At 47.9% G+C, this 23174-nt stretch overlaps 1 protein-coding gene across 1 annotated transcript; it reads left to right on the plus strand.

Annotated features, from left to right (window-relative positions):
- The first annotated feature begins 29 nt into the window (after positions 1–29).
- Positions 30–15256, plus strand: CLEC19A (C-type lectin domain containing 19A). Its single transcript, XM_087815206.1, is given in 5 exon segments — positions 30–117; positions 8313–8477; positions 11147–11241; positions 13812–13941; positions 15174–15256. Coding segments are annotated over 5 exon segments (561 nt in total).
- Positions 15257–23174: the final 7918 nt, after the last annotated feature.

A 23174-nucleotide genomic window follows, 5' to 3' on the forward strand; every position in this document is an offset into this window, starting at 1 on the left:
GCCAGGAGGTGGACTTCTTGGGGCCCAGGATGCAGAGGTGAGAGCTGTGGGCCTCGGCCGCCCTGACCCTCCTCTCCGCACAGGCCTTTCCACAAGCTGACATCAGTATCAGCCCAGGTGAGCACAGGGGCCAGAGCCAGGAGCAGGTGGAGAGGACACCCCATAGTCATGGTTCTATCAGTGAGGTCTGGGTTGCAGGTCTGCCTGACCTGAGGAATGTTGGGGGGCCGAGCTGAGCCTCCTGACAGCCCTCCAACTCCCTCCCTCTACCTCATGGGCATTGTCCTAGGGCCAGACCTGAAGAGTACTGATTTTAAATCCCAATTTTGCATCTTAAAAGCTATGTGGCCTGGTGCAAGTTTCTTAACCTCTCCGAGCCTCAGCTTCCTTTGGAAAACAGTGCACAGTGGCACCCTCCAGGGCTACTGTAGGGAGGTAGGAATGTGGGTAAGTGTTTAGTGCCTGGTGCCTGGAGCCATAGGAAGATCTAAAAATAGTAGGTGTTAGGAATTTGGCATCTGGGCTCCCCACCCCCACCTTGGCTGTGACTGCTCCCTCCTTCCCCCTCCCCCCCTCCCAGAGCTTTCAGACCTGCTGCTGCACCACCAGAGGTTGGGCATGGAGCAGGACACAGTTGTCCCTCTCATGCCTCCCTGGAACCAGGCCCAGCAACACCCAGCTCTGCAGGTTTTATGGAGCATCCCTAAGAATTGGGACCCATCAGCCTCAGGCATATGGCTTCCCAGTGTCCCATTTAGGGGACACAGGGCTTCAGATGGGCTCAATTTCTTCCTCTTTGGATTGGGGAAGCAGGGATGCTGACTGGGGGGGGGAGCAGGGGGGAGCATCTGGGTAGGAAGAGTCCTGAATCCTGCAACCTCCTCATGGGTGAAGATCTTGCCTGTCACTTCTACTAGGAGGGTTCTTTCCAAACATTGTTTAAAAAATATAATAATAACAACAACAATCATGATTTATATAGCCCATACTATGTGCCAGGCACTGTTTTAAGCACTTTTCACATATGGATTTATTTAAGCCTCACAATAACTCTGTGGCAGAGATACTATTTTTATCCCCATTAAAGTAAAACTAATACTGAAATACCCATTAGATTCCCATAAGGCCCCATTGTTGGGCTGTTATGGGGTTGGAGTAATTTAAACAGTGAGATGATAAGGCTGCCAGATAAAATACTGGTGCCAAGGTAAATTTGAATTTCAGATAAACACTAAATCATTTTTAGTATAAGTATGTCTCAAATACTGCATGGCATGTATTTATACTAAAATCTATTTGTTGTTTATCTGAAATTCAAATTTAACGGGGCATACATTTTTTCCCTAACCTGGCAACCCTTGTGGTGGGGATAAGGGTAGTTTTGGTTCATTTGGGCAAGCATCAGGGGCTCCGGTTCTTTCATAAAGAACCGTGTCTATATTAGTCAGTTTGGGTTAGTCATCTAACCCTAATCACCTTGCAAAGACCCCGCTCCAAATGCCATCCCATTGTGGGGTGTGGTTAAGGCTTCCACATATGAATTAGGAGGGATACAAACATTCAGTCCGTAACAGTGTCTTTGCATCCTTGTGCCTCGGTTTCCTCACCTGTGCAATGGGTGAGCAGGAGAGAAGTTGGACAAAATATCCTTGAAGGCTGCCTTGTGTATTCCAAGATCTTGCAGGTCTGCCCTGCATGCGTGGGAAGGGCCTGAGGCTGAGTTTGAGAGTCGGGGCAGCTAGGCATCTTCTCTCTCTCACTGCCTTGTACCCATAAGACCCCTCTCTGAGCTTCAGGTTCCCTCCCTCAGAAAGTGGGGATAACAGTGTTACCTACCATTTCAGAGAAATTTTGCAGGTGAAGTGCTTAACACATGGTAAGCTCTTGAAAAATGAGAGTGAGTACTGTTACCACTTCTGCCACTGTGGTTGTTGATGTGATAGAACTGGCCAGACAGCAGTTTTCTGTTGTACCATAAAAGGAACTTCCAGACTCTGTCCCTGGGCCTCACCCTTCAGACAGGGCTGAGGCCGCTTCTAACCCAGCACCCTTAGCGCTCTCAGGGCCAGCTCACGGAGTGCTCTGCCTAATTCCAGAATATCTCCTAGCACATGAGCGCCCATGGCCACGTGTGCTGGCCACAGTTCCAGACTGTGAACAATTTTAGCTAACCTAGTCACCTCCCCAAAGCCCCATCTCCAAATGCCATCGCATTGAGGGTTAGGACTCCAACATAGGAATTTGGAGGGATACACAATCGGTCAGTTCATAACACTGTTAAATTTTGTATTTGATGTATTTATTTTACAAATGAGTAAACCAAGACCATAAAAAGATGTTTTCTGGAGGCACTCTACTGCTTAGGCATTTTCGAGTCCATCAGACCTGAGTCTCATCCAGCACTGCCACTTGCTAGATGTGGGAGCAAGTGACTTAAGCTTTTAGAGCCTCAATTTCCTCATCTGGAGAATGGGGGTCCTGATACCCTCTCCTAGGTTGGTCTCAAGGAGCCTCATACTAATCACCCAATGAATGGCCACTGTTATTAACAATGTAAGAAATGACCAGGTGCTGTTTCCTTTGTATCGTGTGGCCACAAAAGCAGCCCAGAGAAGGGAAAGCCGAGCTCAGGCGTGAGCAGCATGGGACCATCAGTTCTGCTCACCAGAGCCAGGGCTCACCAGGGAGGTAGACGGGCTGGCACCGGGACATGTGGGCCACAGAGGCAGCAGGAAGTGAATGTGGTGAAGGTGGCTGAGCTCTCCTTGTGGCCACCTTCCTGGACACTGAGGGACACTTCCGACTGACCCTCTGGGACACCTGGGGTCCAGTAATGTGGGTGGGGGGGATCCACACAAATGCGACCCCCAGAGCCTCCCCCTCCTCCCCTCCTGGCTGGCTCCCAAGGCGGATCGGGCAGGAGGCTGCAGGGTAGTGAGTTTGTGGGTGGCTGGATTGGGGCCAGAGGAGTGAGCAGCCAGATTGAGTGGGAAGGTGACAATTTATTCTTTTAAAGAGAGAGAAAAAGAGGGAAAGAAAATGAGCCTTGAGCTCTGCTGATGTGTTCTTTCCTTAATAAGCTCAGTGGTCCCAAAGGTGTTGACTCCCATCCCAGCCCGGAGACCTTGGGGGCCTTTGTTGCTGCTAATTGAAGTAAAAGACCTTGTTGTTTGCAGCCTGGTTTCCAGAGCAACAAGCTCCTTTGTGCATTCCTTTCCCCCATGCTCCCTCTGTCACCTCCTGGGCCTCTTCTCTTGACCCACCAATCCCCCCTCTACCAGACCTAGGAATCTTATTTGCAATTCTCCAAATGCTCACTCTCTCTTATACCTCTGGGCCTTTGCGTGCACTGTTCTGCTACCTGGAGCATTCTCTGATTCTTATTCAACCTTCAGGTCCAAGTTAGATATCACCCCCTCCAGGAAGCTTCCCTGATTTCCAAATGGGGGTTATATGTCACTCCTGTGACAACACCCTGTATGTCCTCCGTTTGGGAAGGGGACTCTGGTGCCCTGTTATAATCATCCATGGGCTCCTTGAAGATAGGGGCAGGGCAGCCAGGAAGCAAAAAGGGGCAAATGAATAACCAGCTTCCAAAATAATTTGGGGCCTGCTCCCTCAAGTTTTGTCTGTGTAACACACATCCACAAATTACATATGAGTGACATCTTTATGTCTGTGCTTATTTTTCTTAATGCCAGTGTCCATAGAGATGAGGTCAGAAGCCATCTCTGTGCAGTTTGCCACACAGCGTCTCCAGCACGCAGCCAACTGCCTGAGACCAAGTAAGTGCTCACCTAGGACTTGCTGAATGAATAAGGGAATGACTGAAGGTTCAGCCAGGCAGGACTGAGACAAAAGGAAGCAGGAACAAATGCAACAGGAATCTCTAAATTAGATCTGGAGCAGGACAGCCTGGCTTCATAACTTAGCTCTGCCACTTAGGAGCTGTGTGATCTTGGGCAAGTTACCCAACCTCTCTGTGCTTTTGTTTTCTCTGTAAACTGGGGGTCACCTACATTGTAGGATGTGTGACCACTAAGACATTGATAACTACAAAACACTTGACACAATGCCTAGCTCATATGAAAACTCAGTAAGGTTGGCCTGGCTACTACCTGTCAAACTATAAAACTATAGAAATCCTTTCACAAGAAAGAGATTAACAAAGGCTACTTCGGGGTTTAGGTTGATGAAAGATGTTCCTGGGATCTTTCTATTCCCAGTTCCTAAAATTCCAGAGGAAAAGTGGGTGGGGTGGGGTGGGTGGGGAATACCAGGCAGAGAGGAATTCATTACCATCCCAGTGCAAGCAGGAGCTTCCTTTTTGCCTCCCAGGTCCTCCCAATTAAAGGCCTTTGCCTGCCCAGATGGAAAGGGGGGTGAGTAACTGAGCAGTGACCTGTGACAGCCCCATTTTCTGGTATGTTTCACGCCAGGCATCCATAACCATCATTTGCTTAATGGAGAAAATCAAAGGGATCGGGAGTGAGGAGGAGGGGATGTAAGTAGCTCTGTGGGGCCACACCTCAGGGAGATTGTTTTCCATGTGGGGGACTTGCTTTTAAAATAGCCAGCAGGCCCTGGCCTTTGTGGCTCTGTTGGTTGGAGCGTGCACCAAAAGGTCAAAAGGTCACAGGTTTGATTCCCGGTCAGGGCACATGCCCAGATCTTGGGTTTGTACCAGAGGCAACAGATCTCTCTCTCTCTCTCCTTCCCTTCCTCTCTCTAAAATCAATAAAAACATTTAAAAAATAAATAAGTAAATAAAATAGGCACCAGGCTTTAGGAAACTGGAGAAGCCTCTGAGCTTCTTCAAGGATCCTCCCCTCCCAGTCCCTCTAATACTTTTTTAATATTTTTAAATTGATTTTAGAGAGAGAGGAAGGGAGAGGGAGACAGAGAGAAATATTGATGTGAGAAACATAGATCGGTTGCCTCTGGCGCACACCCCAACCAGGAATCGAACCCACAACCTGGGCATGGGATGGTGCTCAACCAACAGCCACACAGGCCAGGGCCCCCCTAATAATTTACTTAATCATTCAGCCTTCCTGGCCAAGCCTGACTCAGTGCGTGAGCGAATGAATGAATGAAGGATTCTACAGGCTCCATCCATTGGTCTGCCACTGTCGACTGCGCTCCCACACGTTCCTGTGCACTCGAACCATTGGGAGACTTGTTAAAATGCAGATTCTGATTCAGTGGGTCAGGGCCGGGGTGCTGAGATTCGGCATTGCTAACATGCTCCCTGTGACGCTGACGCTGCTCTTCCCGGCTATTGTGCTATAATCTGGAAAACCGGGCTCATCAACCTGCCTTTAGTGCTCAGTGAGAAAAGCCCAGGAGCACCATCCCAGAGTCAGGACACGTGCATGGTGCACACCCCCTTCTCACCACTGTCCCTAAAAGGAACAGCTGCCCAAAAGAAACAGTGTGTGATTCCCTAGCATGTATTTAATCATTGAAAACTAGTTACTGCGCACCTAGTATGTGCCAGGCGCTGGGAGAGGGATGGTTACAACAGATGTTGACCTGAGTGGGGAAGGGGGACCAGCCCTGAACAAGAATTCATGGCGACATGTGAGAGGAGCCGGGAGTTGAGACTGGGGCTCTCTCATAGAGCAGAACCCATGACGGTCCACCTTATGGGAAAGGGGCTCCAAGATGAAAAAAAACTGCTCCCACTGTCAGAGATGACAAAGAAGACTGCTCCATCCCAAACTCGGGAGAAAGAAGCAAGACCTCCCTTCTTCAGCATTCTTTGGTGAGATCTGCACCATTGAATTTAAATACCACGTTCTAGCAGTGTCCCCTGTGCTTTGAAGCCATGGATTTGTAATAATATGTTTTAACTCTGAAATTAGAGAAATAACTCAACTCTACTTATAATCAGTTGTGTGGCCTGTGGCTTAATTTTTGTTAAAATATAGATAAGCTGAGAAACATGGATATCTGCTATGATGTTTTGTGTTGCTGCACAGTGGAGTTACTTTATATTTCTGGAGTTCTGCCTTCCCTCCAGGGCAGGGTTTCTATTGACATTTGGGGTTGAAAAGCTCTTTGTGGTGGTGGTGGGTGGAGGCTGTCTCGTTCATTATAGGATGGTTAGCAACATCCCTGGCCTCTACCAATTGGATACCTTTAGCACTACCCCCATTTTTAACCAATGTCCCTAGGGGTCAAAATTGCCCCTAAAGCACTGCTCCAGGGTCACCAACTGAGGGAGGCCTGGGATGTGGGGCTTTCAGTTTTAAAACTGGGACTGTCCCAGGCTAACTGGGATGGTTTGGCCACCCAACTTCCATCTCTAATAGGAATAGTTAGGATGGGTGGGAGTGGGGAAGGTGGTTTAGCACCAGAAATACCATCCTCTATGCCAATTAGTCCAAACAACTCCTGGACAAACCAGCGAGTGTCCTTGGTTACAGTGAAGGGTGGAAAGCCGATGGAAACGCTTTGCTGTTTCTCAGCTACTGCCTGAAGTAGCTCAGCGTCCCAAGGGACCCCTCGGCCCTTTTGGCCAGCACCATGCGAAAGCATCGTGGCAATGATCTCCTAGACCATGCTCTCAGCTGAGAAAGGAGGAAACCAAGTTCCGAGGGGCAGGGACGGGCCAAGGATACTGAGCCCACTGAACTCCTCAAGCACAGCCCTCTCCCTTTGCCATGTAGAGAATTAAGGGAGCAAATTGTGAACCAGTTTGGAAAGTGGTGCACGTTGAAAGGCAGCCGTCCAGAACCAACCAGAGGGGTGGGACAGACCAGGGCTGACCCTGGTCAGGTGGAAAAGCCCAATGGCTCTGACAGGAAGCGCGGCTTGGAGCCTGTGCTGAGCATAGGTCTATTGATTAATGCAACCGTCTCTTTCATCAGAAAAATGCACAGAGGTGCACACTCGTGTGCACACACACACAAACACACACACCCTTTTAATTTTGCACTTAATTTCAGGGGATTCACTGGACTCCTGAAGCACATCAGCCCCAGTTATGAAACCCTGAGCTAGTCATTCAGAATCATACTATTAGAGAGCAATCCATATACGCCAAGTGCAACCTTATGAAGAAGGTGCTAAAAGACAATTAACCACCCTCAGCCCCCCTGTTTTCCCCACGAGGAAGCATCACGTGGACTTTAAGATCAAAGACTTTGGCAAAGATTCCACATCCCTGAGCACTGCAGAAGGTACCCAAAGATCAGCCAGTTTGACAGCTAAGAAGGGAACGAGTGGGCCAGTGTCACACAGCTTGTTAGGTGCAGAGCTGGTGGTTGGGACTCAGGCATCAAATGTCACCACTTGCCACTGCCTGGCCCCATAGGTTAGCCACTCAACTTAGTTCAAGGATGGTCCTCAGCAGGCCTCCCTCTCCCCAGCCAGTTATCTGGACTCGTGGTTTCAAAAAGAACTCATCTCCTAAGGGGCCTCCAGAGCGGCTGAAGCTTGGGAGAATTTTACTGTCTCAAATGTGGATTTTTTCCTTTATGCCTTTTCAGAATTAAGGACAAACCCCAGTAGTTCGATGAGCTAATGATATAAATAGTCTTGGCTGTAGTTTGTCAATAAACATGTGGGAAAAAATGTCCACCCTTGCAAGAGAGCCCAGACTTGCAAATGGAAACAAGCTACCATTTTTGCTTATAAAATTTGCAAAGATTGCCATAAAGCGGTAACACTGTGAGATGGGTACTCTCAGACATTACCGTGGGAGTATAAATTGCTTTCAGGAGGCAATTTAGCAAATTGGATCAAACCTTCAAAATCTCTCCTCAGAAAATCATGAGAAATGCTGAAAAGGCTTTATATGCAAGGCTGTTCATCTCTGCATAATGTGTAATTGTTGTTTAAAAAGGGAAACAATCTAATTATCCACAAATAGGGGAATGATTAAATAAACTCTAGAGGGGCCACTCAGTGGAGTATTGAAGAGCTTTTTAAAACAATGTTTACTAAAATTTACCATGACGTTGGGGAATGCTCCGTGCTCTGATTTTTAGAAATCAGAATACTAACTGATGTGTATAATACAATATAACCAAAATCGTATTTTAAAAAAAATCACTGCCTTCAAGCATGACATAAAGAAAAATGTACCAAGTAGTGACATTTTCCCAGTGTTCTATAGTGAGCATATATTGCTTTGATTAATTTGTAAATGTTAGGTATGCATGTGGTTTTTGGACCTCAGGGGTAGAATTGCATTAATCATAATGGAACATATTTTACTTTCATTCTTGAAAATATGTCAAAAGCCGTAGAAACAATGTTCTCACTGCCGCCTTCCTCCCAGGCTGTTTCCTCTCTGCCCCCAGCCATCCCAGAGCTGCCCCAGGCTTCCCTGTGCCCACTGCTCTGGATGGAGTTCAGAGGCCACTGCTATCGATTTTCCCCTCTCAGTAAGACCTGGGCCGAGGCTGACTTCCACTGTTCTGAGCTCTCCATCGGCAAGAAGTCCCCCAAACTGGCCTCCATCCACAGGCGAGTGGACTCCTCGGTCCTCCATAGCCCAACCCAGCACCCCCCTTGGAGAGGGGAGTGGAGAATGGCGTTTTCCACTAGTGTTCTCTTTAGTAATTGAGACTAACTTTTATCCAGCCCAATTTCTCATTGAAACTATCTTTCGCAGTAGAAGGAAAAGCATTTAGTAAGAGGAACAAAGAGTGTGCTGGAAGGTCCATCTTTGTGTCAATCTTGTGCTGTGTCCTTCTCTTTATCACAGGGGGTTTGGCCCTGTATACAACTCACATGATATCCATACAAAGAATATAATATAAGGAGTAATAGCTGATTTTTATTTGCTACGTGTTTATATACATCATCATATGAAGCCTCCCCCAAAGCAAATGAGGTCAGCATCTCCATTTTACAGATATGGAATCTGAGTCTCCAAAGAGGTAAGTAACTTGCTCAAAGTTACACAGCTATAAAGTGGTGAAGCTCGGCTTTGAACCCGAGCAGTCGAATTCCACAGCTCGCCCACCAAGGCATCCTTCAGCGTCCTGTCTCCTAAGCCCCAGGCACGCGGACCATCTCAGAGCTCTCCACTGGTCCAGCCCTTTTATGCCTCCATCCTTTTGCACATTCTGTTCCCTCTGCCGGGAATTCCCATCCATATCTCCTCCTCCAGGTAGATGCCCCCTCAACCTTCTAGACACAGCTCTGGAAGTCTCCATGGCAGCCCAATTACTCTCATTACCCGCCTCTCCTAGGGTTTCTCCATCACAGTTTAATGACCTGTTTTCACATCTGACGTCCCTGCTGATTTGTGGGTTCCGTGAAGCCAGGTGTGATGTGTTCCACTGCCACCCAAAATACAAAGTCACCATCTTGCCTCTGTTTTTTAAGAATCTCAGAGACTTGAAGTTAGAAAGATAGTTGGTTCTTCATGCTTTAGAGTCACTGAGTCTTGTTAAAAACAAGAAGGGGTCCTCTCTCTCTTAGTTTCCAAAGGAGTCTTGAGTCTTCCCATCTATTCATCCAACAGTCCTGTTGAGCACCCACTGTATCCTCAGTGGTGCTGAAGAATGTAGTGAGAATACAGGCTCTGACCAGGAAAACGGGACCACTGCAAATACTTAAAACAGAGAGAATGGCATCCATGCATAAGTGGTGGATTCTGAGAACCTAAAGAGACAGCAGTGAGGCAGCAGGAAAGCCAGTTCCACCTCGAGCTGGAGGGCAGGCCAGGCCTGTGCCAGGCCGCTGGGCCCAGGCAGCACCTGCCAGCGAGGGGAGGAAATGCCCTGACTTCTATTTTCCCCCCTCTCCCATCAGTGCCCCCTCACTTGGAGGGCTGTTGACATGACAGGGGAAGGAGCCTTTAAGGGGCAAATCCTCTGTGATACAAAGCACAGCACAGGACTGGCACCTACGAAGGCAGGTGAAATAAGTTCTCAAAAATTCCCAGCCTATAGAGGAAAACGAGATGCCTGCAATAAAGAGTCAATGCAGAAGTGATTCCAACTGAGGCTTTGCCTCGGGAAGGACAGTTCAGCAGCCTCCTGGTGCCTGGAACCTAAACCTCCGTTCACTGGGCATCAGAAGGGTTCTCGGCAAATCCAGGGGTTTCCCAGCAACCTCTGACCCAACTCTTGTTCTGCCTCAACTTACCTTCTTCCTCTCTTCTCAACTCCTGGCGCCCCTCTCTTCCTCTCTTATACTAACATTCTCCCCCTTTCCTCTCTTTTGCAGGTAGTTTTCCACTTTGGCATAGAACACTCCCAAAAACACGAGCAAGAGTTGAATCCGAACAATGGTTTATTATCAATGAGGTTTCATTCCCGTAAAACTGGACACTGTTATAAAATTCCCAATTATAGCTTGCCTTTGAGACACTTCAAGTCTGTATTTCTGGCATTTTCTTCCTGCTTTTTAATTTTGCCCTTTCCTTCATAATTTAACACACAATCAGCTATGTCCGCGGAGAGTCCAATTGAAGTTCAAGGCTCTCTCACGCTCAGCTTACCTAATGATTTCCAGCTCCTGTCCAAGTGACAGCTGAATCGAACAAGTTCATCTGCTCTCTGCTCCTTCTTACTTGCAGGCACAACTTGGGCCTTTCCATTTTCTAGTGATTTTGACCACATATGGGGGAAAAGCAATAATATGCTGAAATTGTCTCCCAAGCAGGAGCCATTGAACAAAGACGGCGATGGTGCTAAGCCGGCCTGGCGGTCACTGCCCAGGCGCCTGATGGCCCAAATGCACATTCAGCAGTGGATGCAGGGGACCGTGGACTGTGCAGGAGAGGGCACCTGGGGATGCCAGTGCTCACCCAGCCGGGCAAGACCAAGGCCAAAGACCTGTTGGACAGAAGAGCACTTTGTCCCCAGAAGTCGTACCACTCCTGTATCGCCAAAATCTCCCGCCTGGTTTGCTAGTGTTTTGAGGTGGGTTTAAAGTTTAGGATGAATCACATTACTGAGTCCTGCTCTGAGCTAGTATGGATCAAATCCAGAGGTGCCCGTGGGATGACGGCCACATCCAGGTGACCTAATTAAAACAGAAAACGGGGAAAAAAGCAGGGTTGCCTCCCATCCTCTATTTACTCTGGTCCAGGAAGATGAATAAGGATTGCTCTCAGATTTCAACTCTTCCTGCGAACAGAGGCCACAAGTGACATGCTGCTATGTTTCTTACCTTGGCTGCTGGGAGGAGAATGTTTTTGTGTGCGACCTTGTGGACAGCTGTGTTCCTGGGATCCCAGCTGACATCTGGACAGGGCTTCATGACCATAGCCAGGTGAGGGAGCGATGGCCATCGGGCCCTCTTGGAAGCTCCAGCAGAAATTCCATTTTCATTCAACCAGCCTTCCACATGGAACTTATGTACCAGGTCGCTGCTGTGTGCCCAGCAGACAGAGAAATCAGACACCAAGATGCCTCAATGAGGATGCGATAAATATTGTGACAGAGGATATGGTGGGAACATATAGTATGGTCAGGGAAGGCCCCTGTTTGGCTTGCATTCTCCGAAAAGCAGACACAAAAATGTAATTAGATGTGCAAGAGATTTTCTTTTTAAAGTATATTTTTATTGATTTCAGAGAGAGGAAGGGAGCGGGAGAGAGAAACATCAATGATGAGATAGAATCATTGATCTGCTGCCTCCTGCAAGCCCCCTACTGGGGATAGAGCCTCCAACCCGGGCATGTGCCCTGACCAGCAATCAAACTGTGATCTCCTGGATCATAGGTCAAAGCTTAACCACTGAGCCACACCGGCCGGGCCATGCAAGAGATTTTTGAGGGAAAACATCTGTGAAGGAAAAAGGGGGAGGGGGCAGAAGAAAGGGGGAATGTCTTCAGACTGTGATGTGGGTCTGAGACTTGTGAAAGGAGAGGGGAAGGACTGGGTAAGAAGAGCCTCAAATCATGCACAGTTGTGAGTAGGTCCTGGCTAGGCCCGTGGGGAGTCCCCAGGCAAAGGATGCCAGTGACAGGAAGAGGCCAGTGCTAGTACCTCTGACATGCTGTTTAACTGACAAGTGACTGGCACAGCCTGGAGGAAGCATGGTTTGGCTGTGAACCCAGTGGTGGGTCCAGAGGGGCTGGGGAGCCAAGCATGTCAGTCAACTAGGCTCCCTGCAGCTGGTGCTCCTGAAGGAGCTCTGAGCAGTGCACAGCCATGGTGCCACGGCCTCTCTGAGTAAGAGATATTTAAGCTAATGTCTAAAGGACAAATAAGAGTCGACCAGAGGAATAGCTTTCCAGGTGGAGGGAATGGCATGGGCAAAGGTCCTGAGGTGAGAGAGATCATGGTACTTTCAAGGACAGTAAAGACCAGAGTGTCTGGGATGCACAGTGGGTGGGGTGGGTGGGAAACGGTGGGGGATTAGGTTGCAGAGGATGGCTGGGGCCAGATCTCATACCTGGCAAGATCATAGCAGACTCCACCCAGAGATTTTGTCCCCAAACTTTCCCTGAGCAAGCTGCATACTGTCTCCATCTGCATGCATGCTTCTAGCCCTGCCTCAGAGCACTATAGGGGACAGGGTTCCAGTTCCAGCTCTTAGTCTGCCACTTACTAGTGGAAGGTGACTTTGGGCAATTTTTTTTACCTCTCTCAGCTTCGGTGTCCTCAGCTATAAAATGGGGGTGACAGTAATAGTGCCTTATTGTAAAAAGTAAATGAGCTAATGTATGTAAAGGGCTTATCCTGGCACCATAGAACTCGTTAAGGATGGTACAAATTGCTTGCAAAGTTGCAGAAGTAACAGTAGTGGCCAGACTCAGTAGAGATAGGTTCTTTTAATCAATAGAATTCCTGTGACAAGAACCCATATAAAAGTTGTGACAAAAATCTCAAAATTTCCATTTATAATAGTAACTTTGGGTGAGAATTAACAAAACAAAACAAAAATACAGCAAAAGGGCTTGTGTGGTTTTTTTTTATTTTCAGGGCTAGGCACCATGTGCCAGGCACTAGCTAAATCCTTTGCATGCTTCAGTCATTCAATCCTCACAATAACCCTCTGAGTGAGATAACTACTCCATTTCATAGGTGTGCAAGCTGAGGCTCAGAGAGGTTAGGTAACTTGTCTAGATTGCAGAGCCAGGAAGCGGGCAGAGCTGGAATCTGAAGCTCTAGCCTCTCTTCAGCAGCAAGCTATTCCCGTTACATGACGTGGCCTCCATAATCATCGGTACTGTGGGGAGACTTTTCTAAACACTTGAATAAAGGGAGAAATGACTTTTATTCCAGGACATTGCAAAGATGTAGTTCTTTCCACAATTTGCACATTTATTGCAACACCAATCAAATTCCCAACAGGACTTTTCTTGCAACTGGAGGGAGCAGTTCCTCATCAGGCAAGAAAAATACACACTATTTGGACAAAAAGCAAAGGGAAAAAGAGTGACTCTCACTCACTGGTAATTTTTTTTTAAGTGTAGTAGTTAAAAGATTTTTTTAAGTGTACTATTTAAAAGATTTCTTTTAAGTGTAGTAGTTAGGGAACTGGAGTCTTGGGAGCTTGAATCCCAGCAATAATGCTTTATTAACCGTGTGAATTTGGGCAGACCAATCTGAGCCTCAGTTTTCCCATCTGTAAAATGGAGGTGAGGGTGCCTGCTTTGCAGAAAGGTGAGGGTAAAATGTATAAAACACCTGGCATGGTACATAATCTGCCCTCAACAAATAGCAGCTGGTAATGGTGGCGATAATAGCAGTGCATCGGGTTGAAAGAGGACTTCGGCACTGATAGAGACGCTGTTTAGAATGCTGTTCCTGAACTGGAGCTGGCTCAGAGGCCCAATCTTTCTCTCCTTGGTTTGCTCCTTGCCTCTGGATGGACAGCCCCCCATGCCCCAGGAAGGGCAGTTTGAATGGACCGATGGCTCATCCTGTGACTACAGCTGCTGGGATGGGAGGCAGCCAGATGACAGCGTCCATGCGGACCCAGGAGAGGAGTCCTGCCTGCAGATACGGCACCGGCCCAGCCGCGGGGGCACCTGAGACCAGGGCTCCTGCAGAGGTGCTGGGGAGGCTCCGCGGATGGCAGGGAGGCTGGTGACTTAGGCCTCTGGGGGCATAGGAGCATGGCCATCCTCCATAGTGGACACGTTTTAAATAATATTTAATGGTGCATCGCTGACACGCAGACTATGATTCGGATGAAAGACTTTAGAGGCAGAACCATGAGAAAATGGCAGTGTTTCTGTGCCAGCTCACCAGTGTGCGCCCCGCCCCAGCCTGGCGCCCCTGGCCCTTAGAACACAGGCGCCTGGGACACACCGAGGGCCCGTGGTGGGGACAGTGCCCGGCTGGCTCCAAACCCTAGCCCCGTTGCTCTCTAGCTCTGTGGCCTTGCAGGGAATTGCTCACTCTCTCCGAGAGTCCGTTTCCTCTTTGGTAAAATGGGTTGAATAATTGTCCCCAACCTCAGGGCTGTTCTGAGGATTAAAAGAGGTACAGCTGATGTCAGACAGTGGCGAGAGCATGGCCTGGAGTTGAATGCCCTGGTCTGAACCCCAGCATTTCCCCTGCACTAATGTAGCCCAAGGTACATGCCGTGACCACTTGGCACCTCAGATTCTTCATCTGCAAAATGGGGTTAATGATACGTAGCTCACAGGGTTGATGTGAAGGAGAAAGAAGAAAATGTACGTAAGGAGGCTGCAATGGTAAGCACACGGCACGAGCAATCACCACCACCATCATTAACAACACTGTCACTCCTCACACCAGTCTTGAGAAGTAAAAACGATTATTACTTCCATTTTGTGGAGGAGGAAGCCAAGGCTCAGAGAAGTTAAGCGATTTGTTCGAGGTCACACAGCAAGCGAGTAGGAGAGCTGGGTTTCAGACCTAGATCTACAGAACTCCAGATGCAAGCTCTCAACTGCTAGTCCCTCCTTGGCCCTTCCTCCTTTCCTGATTAGGGAAGGGACGTATGGAACAGAGACTTGCTGTCCTGGGAGCCATCCTGGAGCCTGGTAGACAGAGCTGGGCCAGGTCTCTAGGTGAGATTAGTCCTGCCCCTCCATGGCGGCGAGCCAAGGCCTGCCCTATGAGAGAGTGAGGCTGGACAGCAGTCTCGTCGAGCATCAGTAATAAAGGGATGCCAGGGTAGGTATGAGGATTACAGGAGAGGACTTTTATCCAGTGGGGTTGTGGGGGTACTTTTATTGTGGTGGATGGACCTTCACCCAGGCTCTCTGCTTCTCCTCGCAGCAGCTCTGCGGTCATGGAATGATAACACCTGCAGCCGGAGGTTCCCCTTTGTCTGCAAGATTGCATTTCTGACTGTTCAATGACTCAGTCTTGCCCTCTCGGAGTGAACCCAACTCTAGCATCATCTTGCAGCCGTGTCTAGTGTAGAGTTGACACTCAATAAATGTAAAACACAGATCTGCTAGATCTCCCAGGCAGAGATTTTAAACAAGCAAATCTTGACACAGAGTGGTTACTTGGTCACAAGTGACAGAAAGCCCAAATAGAACTGGCTTAATAAATAAAAAAGGTGGTGGATTTATTGGTCCAAGGAACAAAAGGCCAGGGATTGATCTAGATTCAGAATTGAATCTCGTTGGCCTGGCTTGGGGCACGCGCTCATTCCTGAAGCACTCAGGGGCATGTGCGGCTTGGGCAGGCTTAGATGCGCATCGCCGGGGCAGAGAAGGGAGGGAGTCAGTACCATCAACCACATGGGCCCAAAGAGGAGGGTGGGCCCCCCAGGAAAGTGCAAGTATCACCAAACTCATACATCGCTGGTGGGAATGGAAAATGGTGAAGCCATTCTGGAAAATGGTTTGAAGCTTCCTCAAAAAGTTAAATATACAATTATCAGATGACCCAGCAAGTCCAATTCTGGGCCTATACCAGAGAGCTGAAAACAGGTAGTATTCAAACATAACTGGTTATAGCAGCATTATTCATAATGGCCCCAAAAGTGGAAACATCTTTGGGGGTACCACCCAGGTTGCCCATTCCATTGTCAAGGTCCCAACCAGGGCCCTGGCCGTAGCATGACAAACTGCCTTGGTTGGGAGCTTACTGCCTTTGACGTTTGGTCACGCTGAGTCCTGGGCTTGGTCTGCCCTCCTGCCACAGGTGATGAGAACTCCTCTGTCTGCAACCAAAGAGGCTCTTGGCTTTCACTCCTGGAGCAAGTGCCTGTTACTTGTCCTCGGCTGTTTCTTATGTTTCTGCAGAGCATAAAGCCTGTGGCAATAGCCCTCCTGTCTAGTTAGGCTTATAGATACCAGTTTCTCTATTCATCACCTACCTCATGCATCATTCCTGCTAGTGCATTCCCTCCCCCAGGGCACCTTCCCAGTTCCCTCCATGAAAGTCTGGACAGTTGGATGGACACCGCCTTGAGCCAGAGGCTGTCTGTGTTCCACACACCATCACTGGTTGCCAGCCTGGAGGGAAGTGACCCAGCTCCTAGGCCCTACCTCATTGCCTGCTTCCTCAGCGGTTCCAGATCAGGTTCTCTGGAAGGGGTTGCTGAGACAGAGTTCGGAGTAGATGTTTATTAGGGATCAACACTTGCAAAGAGAAGGCAGAGGAAGAAGTGGCACTGAGTCGTGGCCTGACAAATTATCCTCCAACCTGCTAGGGAGATCTGGGGCAAATATTAGCCATTAGAGTAGAGTGGATCACATAGGGCTGAAACAGCCAGGCCTTTAGACCCAGACTTCACTCAGTCACTGATGTGGGTTTCCCCAGAAAGGATGTGACTTCAATTAAGGCAGCTCTCTGTAGCTGAGGCTGACCCTGAAGATGACCCCACTGCCCCCTTCCTTAAAGGGGCATCTGAGTGGTACATTTCCATATTACCACAGCTGAAATAAAAAAGACATGGGTTCAAATCCCACCATTGCCATTTACTTTGTGTCCTCATAGAAGTGGCTTATCCTCTCTGAGTTTCAGTTTTCTCCTTCATAAAATGGAGACAGTCCCTTCCAGCTCTTACTGTGATTTATTGGGCAACTTTGGGAAATAAAAAATCTGCATAGGTGACTTTTCCAGAAAACTAGAACTTATTCCTTGAGCATCACAACTATCTCTATTTTTTTCCACTTTGGATGGAAATCTTTCTAAACCATCTTACACATTTCCCTGCTTTCTTAAACAGAAGATACCAAGAGGATTCATCTTCTCTCGATGACTCAGGGTCATGTGGGCTGCATCTACTTTAGACATTTTTGTCTCCTGTCATTGTATCTGGGTGTTATTGTGCCAGTCGGACAGCCCACAGAATCCCTGATCTTTTCTAGGCTGTTGCTACAGAGGTGCCGTGGGAGGGAACAGTAAGAGAGAGAGATCTGTGGTAAATGACGATGGATGCATGGATTCATAGATGCATGGGTAGATGAATGGATGGAGATGATAGATATTTATAGAGATGTAGATGATGGATGGATGGATGGATGGATGGATGGATGGATGGATGGATGGACGGACAGACAAGAAGGCAATGAGGAATCAACTCTAAATTTCAAACTGAGAAGAGAACTGAAAACACAGAAGGCTGACCACAGCCTCACGGCAGTCTTCTCAGAGAAGGGCAGGGCCTCATCTCACCCCCATGAAGGGTCCCTGAAGGACGCACATTTCTCTTGTGCTCAGTTTATAAGTTGCGTGTTGTCTGTAGAGCCATAAAATAGACTCAGGAGCTGTGTCAATTGTCAAAAGAAACAGATGGGGCATAATTAAGTGGTTTCCCCAATTTGAATAATAATAACAATTTTTAAAAGAAACAGAGATGTCAAACCTCTGTTATTTTGAAGCAAATTTCAGAGCCAACAACCCAACATCCGTCTTCTTAAAGAGGGTCCGACTAGCTGGGGTGCTCTCTTGAGGGAGCTCTATCTTCCCTCCCCTGATCCTCACACATACGTTAACATGTTAGCATATCAACAGAAGATTCCAGGGCTTTCTCTTCCAACCCAGGTTGAGCCGCACAGCTCTTCTTCTGAACATCTATTGAGCGTCAGGGACTTGAGCCATGGAAGCTCATTTCTTTTAACATCCCCGCAATAGGAGCTCTGCCAGCCATGGGTTATGAATGTGAACATCCTCCGCCATCTATGGGGGGGGTGTGAGGTGGGGGGTAAACGAGGTTGAGCACCAGGCCCTAAGGGAACTGCCGGTTAGGTAAACTCTCAGGGGAGCTCTGCGCAGCCTATAGGGACAGACTCAGAACATGTCCAGGGCGTATTGTTGAGGGATAAAAGCAGCTGCAGAAAAATGCATAAGATATTTCATCACTTACATATCCAAAATCTCCCTCACAGAATTATACTTCTTACTTCTGTAGACACATATATTTGTAAATATAGAATAAAAAGTCTGAAAGGGTTCACACAAAAGTGTAAAATTAAGGCCCCCAGAGATGAGAGTAATGGTCCCAAGGGGGAACTTTAGTTTACTCTGTAATTTTAAATGTTTTACAATGACCATATATTCATATATAACTGTGTAGTTAAAAATATATAGCTACTTTAAAAATATTATACATTTCATTCCATTCTCTCTCATAACCTCCAGGGATGGGTTTGATTTGGTCAAGGACCCAGGCCAGGACCAGCTACAGTGACTGGGACAAACACTGATACGTTTAATATATTTATTACCAAAATGCTTTCAAGAATGTAGTACCAATTTCCACCCTTATCTGTGCAAAGATGACAACAATAATAATAGTTTTTGCTGGTACTGGTTTTAATTAATATCACTTTGACTATCATTAAAGAGGAGCATTTTTTCAGAGTGTTCTTGGCCGCCTTGAATCGAAGGGAGGGGTGCCAGTTTTTCCAGTCCCCCCTTGGCTGGGCAATGCCCACCTCCCACAGCCCAGTGACTATTTAATTAACACCTGCCCCTGACAGAACCAAACAACGGCCAGGCACCCAGGGAACCTCCCCTCGGCAGGAACCTATACTTTTCCCCAGGCCCTCTGGAGTCATTGCTATTTGCCGTGCAATAGAAAGACTCCAACAGTAACGTTGGCCTGTCAAAGCCAAGCCTTCTGGGGAGCACTGGTCCGTGTTAATGATGCCATATACCCGCAGGGGCGAGGCCCCAGCTGCGTGGCAAGCGCAGGTGCGGGGGAGAGGTGGGGAGAAGCCCTGCAGGAGCCCTCGGAGGCTCCACGTGCCCTGCTCTCCTCCACGTGGGCCCTGGCAGCCTGACATTCGCTGGTACCTCCTTGCCAAGCCCCGTAGTGCATTAGCCACCACCAGTGTCATTAACTCATTGCCTTTCATTCGTGCAGGCCAGCCCAGTGCCAGCCCCGGCCTCTGGCTTTACAGAGAAGAGTGTTGTTGCTAAAAGGGCCTCATAGAGGTAATAGAGTGGAAGGGGTAAAGTTGTAGGCATCAGAATTTCGGTTAGGGACAGACCTGTCTTTATTAGGACATATCTTGGTAAAACACTTGGTGACTAGGGGAGCCAAAATAACAAAAGAGATGGCCACATACTCCAGATTCAAAATGAATAGGAAATATATGGTGATCGTGGGTCAAAGACTTATTTAATTCAGCAGGATGGGAAAAATTGGTTCAAAAGATAGGAGAAACTACTATACACCCACTTACGTTGGGTGGCAGGGGGAAATGCTAGAGTAAAGTCCCAAGTTAAATACAAATTAGTTAATGACCAACAGGGCAATGAAACCTATAGGCCAAGAATTGGCAAATTGTAACCTGTTCATCAAATCGGACCTACCACCTCTTTTTGTGTACCCATAGGCTAAGAATGATTTTACATTTAAAAAGCTGGAAAAAGAAAGGACAATATTTCATAACATGTGAAAATGACATGAAATTCAAATTTCAGTGTCCACAAATGAAATTTTATTGGAGCACAGCCATGCACATTCACAGCAGTCTTGTGGCTGCTCCCACATACCATGGCCGAGCCGAGTAGTTGCAACAGAGACTGTATGGCCCACAAAGCCTAAAATTTTTATCATCTGGCCTTGGCTGAAACAGTTTGCTGAGCCCTGCTGTAAGTAATAACATGCTAATAACCTTTGAGATGATCTTCTTTACTGGACAAAAATCATTTACAACTTAATTTTCTACAAGTTCACATCTAACTTTATAGAATCTGGGCCTAATCAATAATAAAGTCAAACTTACATCCCCTAGAAAATCAGATAACCTTTAGGCAGACAGGGTTCCAATTTGATTTCCAGAGTTGTACAGCCATCTTTTTACTTTATTTTAGACTTTCAGATAATTGTTCTTAACACTTGGAACCAAAAGATTATTAAATAATACAGACTCAGGGATCTATTACGATGTACAATTCATGGTCCAGAAGGTCAAGGCCTCCTTGGGGATAGGTGAAAACATCAGAACAAGTCTATGATTTGGGCCAGTGCTTCTCAAATTCTAAGGTGGGAGTGACTCAGCTGGCAATCCTGTCACAATGCACATCCTGTTTCCATAGGTCTGGAGCAGGCCTGAGAATCTGCATTTCTAACAAGCTCCCAGGAGATGTGTAAGCTGCTGGCCCAGAGCCCATTCTTTGAGCGGCAAGCAGTCCTTGACTTGTAAACTGTTTCCTGAGTTCTTCCTCCATATCAGGTACCATGCTCAGCACTCGGAATGTGCCAGGGAAGCCACTACTCGAACTCAGAGCTCCCTGATTTCAAACTCTGCGCTCAGAGCGAAGGAAGTAGAGGCAACCGTGCTCGGGGCGCAGGGACAGAAATGATGGGGCGGCCACACCCTTGTGCCAACCAACACGATGGGATGTCTTCCTTTTCCTCCTGCATTCAGAGAACTTCTGGTATCTGGAGAATCCCCTCTAGAGACGCTGAGTATCTGCTTTGTGTGGGTAGCAGACCCCCAAAGACGGGAACACGCTTTGTAACTGCAATGTCATTGCAGCACTGTGGCATTTTCTCTGTTGGTGTATGCTCACGAGTCATTGTCATCTGAGGACCTCCATTCATTAATTCCCAGACTTTGACTCAGCTCCGTTATCTTTGTTACAGGGTCTCAAGGGGTCTCTTTTTGCACAAAAACAATCTCCCGAATGCAGAACATGTGCACCGTTCTGAAATTTTAATCTGTCATCCTGGGGAGGCTGGAGTGAAGAAGCGGGTGCTTGTCCCCTGCTGGTGGGCTGGCTGTCCTTGCCGAGCACATCCCAGTCCCTTTCTCCCATCCAGCAGTGACGGGAGGCTGCGGTTGATCACCCAGATGCCATTGTGATTTCCACTGAGTCATGTCATGCGCAGTTCCTGGCAGTCCAGGGGACAAGTGGCATATGTTTGGGACTCAGCTGAGCCCTTTCAGAGGTGCAGTAGAAGAAACACCAGCCTGGGTATTATTACATCTGGCGCCTAAGTCCTGAACCTGGCTTTAACTAGCTGTGTGATTCTGTTTGCAACTGACAGCACTTAAACTAGCTTCAGCAAAGGCGCGAGGAACTTACTGGCCCATGAAGGTGACAAAGTTCAAAGCCAAGGTCTGGCTGGATCCAGGGACTGCGTTCACCATGCTTCTAGCTCCTGTAGACTTCTTGCGTGACCATCTCGCCTGCCTGTTTTGGACACATCTTGATTTATCTGTTCCTTCCTGCAGAAACCACAGTGAAGGCCCTTGCCCACATATCCCCCCTTCCTCTGTCTCCTGACTGGCTCGGGTGCTTCCCCGAGTGTCCCCCCACCATGTGACATGTACTTCCAGCTCTTGGGGTCTGTGAGTATGATATACTTTCTGTTCAATGGCAGTCATCTCTATCCATTGGCCTTGCAAGACCTAAATACTAATAAAGCCCATTTAAAAGGGGACTGAGACTGTGCCATCAGGAAGCCATCTCTCTAAGCCCTGCTTTCCTCGGTGCTGGCTTCATTCCCAGACAAGCCTTCCCTCTGAGGTGGCAGAGGTCTGCTTGCAGCCCCACTGCTCGAGGAGATTCGTAACCTCCATGGAAGGAGGGCCTCTTTTCCCAATGGCAGTAGTGCATTTGATTTCTATCGGCCTGGCTTGAGTGACATGCCCATCCTCAAATAAATCACTGTGATTAGAAAGATGGGGTGCTCTGATTGGATGATGTAGGAGACTTCCAGCCCCTGGAGGCCGGGAGGGGCATCTGTTCCACCCAAGCCATGTGGACTGAGAGTTTGGGTTCCCTAGAAGGAGGGGGCAGGGAGGAGAAATCTGATATTTCTATCTCTGGGACACTCCTATCTTCTGCCAAAAACCACCTCTTTCAACACTGCACCAAGAGCAAATTTTAAAAGAGTATAATACGTTCTTCATTAAGTTAAACCAGCAATTTTCAACCTTTTCCATCTCATGGCACACATAAACTAATTACTAAAATTCTGTGGCACACCAAAAAATATATATTTTTGCCAATCTGACAAAAAAAATAGGTATAATTTTGATTCATTCACACTGGACGGTTATTGTGTTGGCTGTTGTCATTTTTTTATTTGACAATCTAGGAGAAAAGAGGTCAGTGGTCCTGACTAAATAGTCAGGTGTTACATGTTTTAAAAATTCTTGCTGCACAGCAGTTGAAAATCACTGCAGTAAGTCAAGAGAGATCTTTTCAGATGAATAGATAGTTATCTCTGGGAAGTGGCTGAGAGGAGCCTGGCTCTCGTCACGTTCTGCAGAAAGCCTTTAAAACCGCAGAGTCCCTTCCACGTTATTACAGAGAGAGCGTGGTGCGTGCCAAGCAAGCCAGGCTGGCGGGGGGAGGGCAGAACCCCTTCCTCTAGTGACACCTCCAGTCATTATCTCATTAATCCTTCCTGCAAGGTGTTACTACAGCCCCTGTTCCTGCGAGAGCTACGTTAATGGCTGAGCGCAAGGAAAACTCAGTGTGTGTAGAAGCCTCCTCGGGGCCTGACCCTGGGAAACTAAATTCCTGCTTCTCGTTGCTGCAGTTCCTGAATCGCCCTGGATCTAGTCTAAGGAGATGTCACCGTGTTTGGTCTTCTAGATGGGTGGCCAGAGGCTGCTCCCAACCCCACCCGGCAGCCTCCTCCCTCTGAGTGTGAGGACAGCCCCCAGCCCAGTCCACACCTTCACTTTATTCACTGATCTCAGCGGCCACAGCTACGTCCAGTTGAAATGACCAAAAAGGTTCTTAAGACTCAGGGCCTCGCCACACTGCAGACTTAGAGGAGTAACTTTATTGAATCCCAAGCTCCTTATTTCTAACGTGAGAGTAATGACGCTTACCTCGCTGGGAGGG

Source organism: Miniopterus natalensis, chromosome 3 (genome assembly GCF_054644295.1).
Source record: "Miniopterus natalensis isolate mMinNat1 chromosome 3, mMinNat1.hap1, whole genome shotgun sequence".
Lineage (NCBI taxonomy): Eukaryota > Metazoa > Chordata > Mammalia > Chiroptera > Miniopteridae > Miniopterus > Miniopterus natalensis.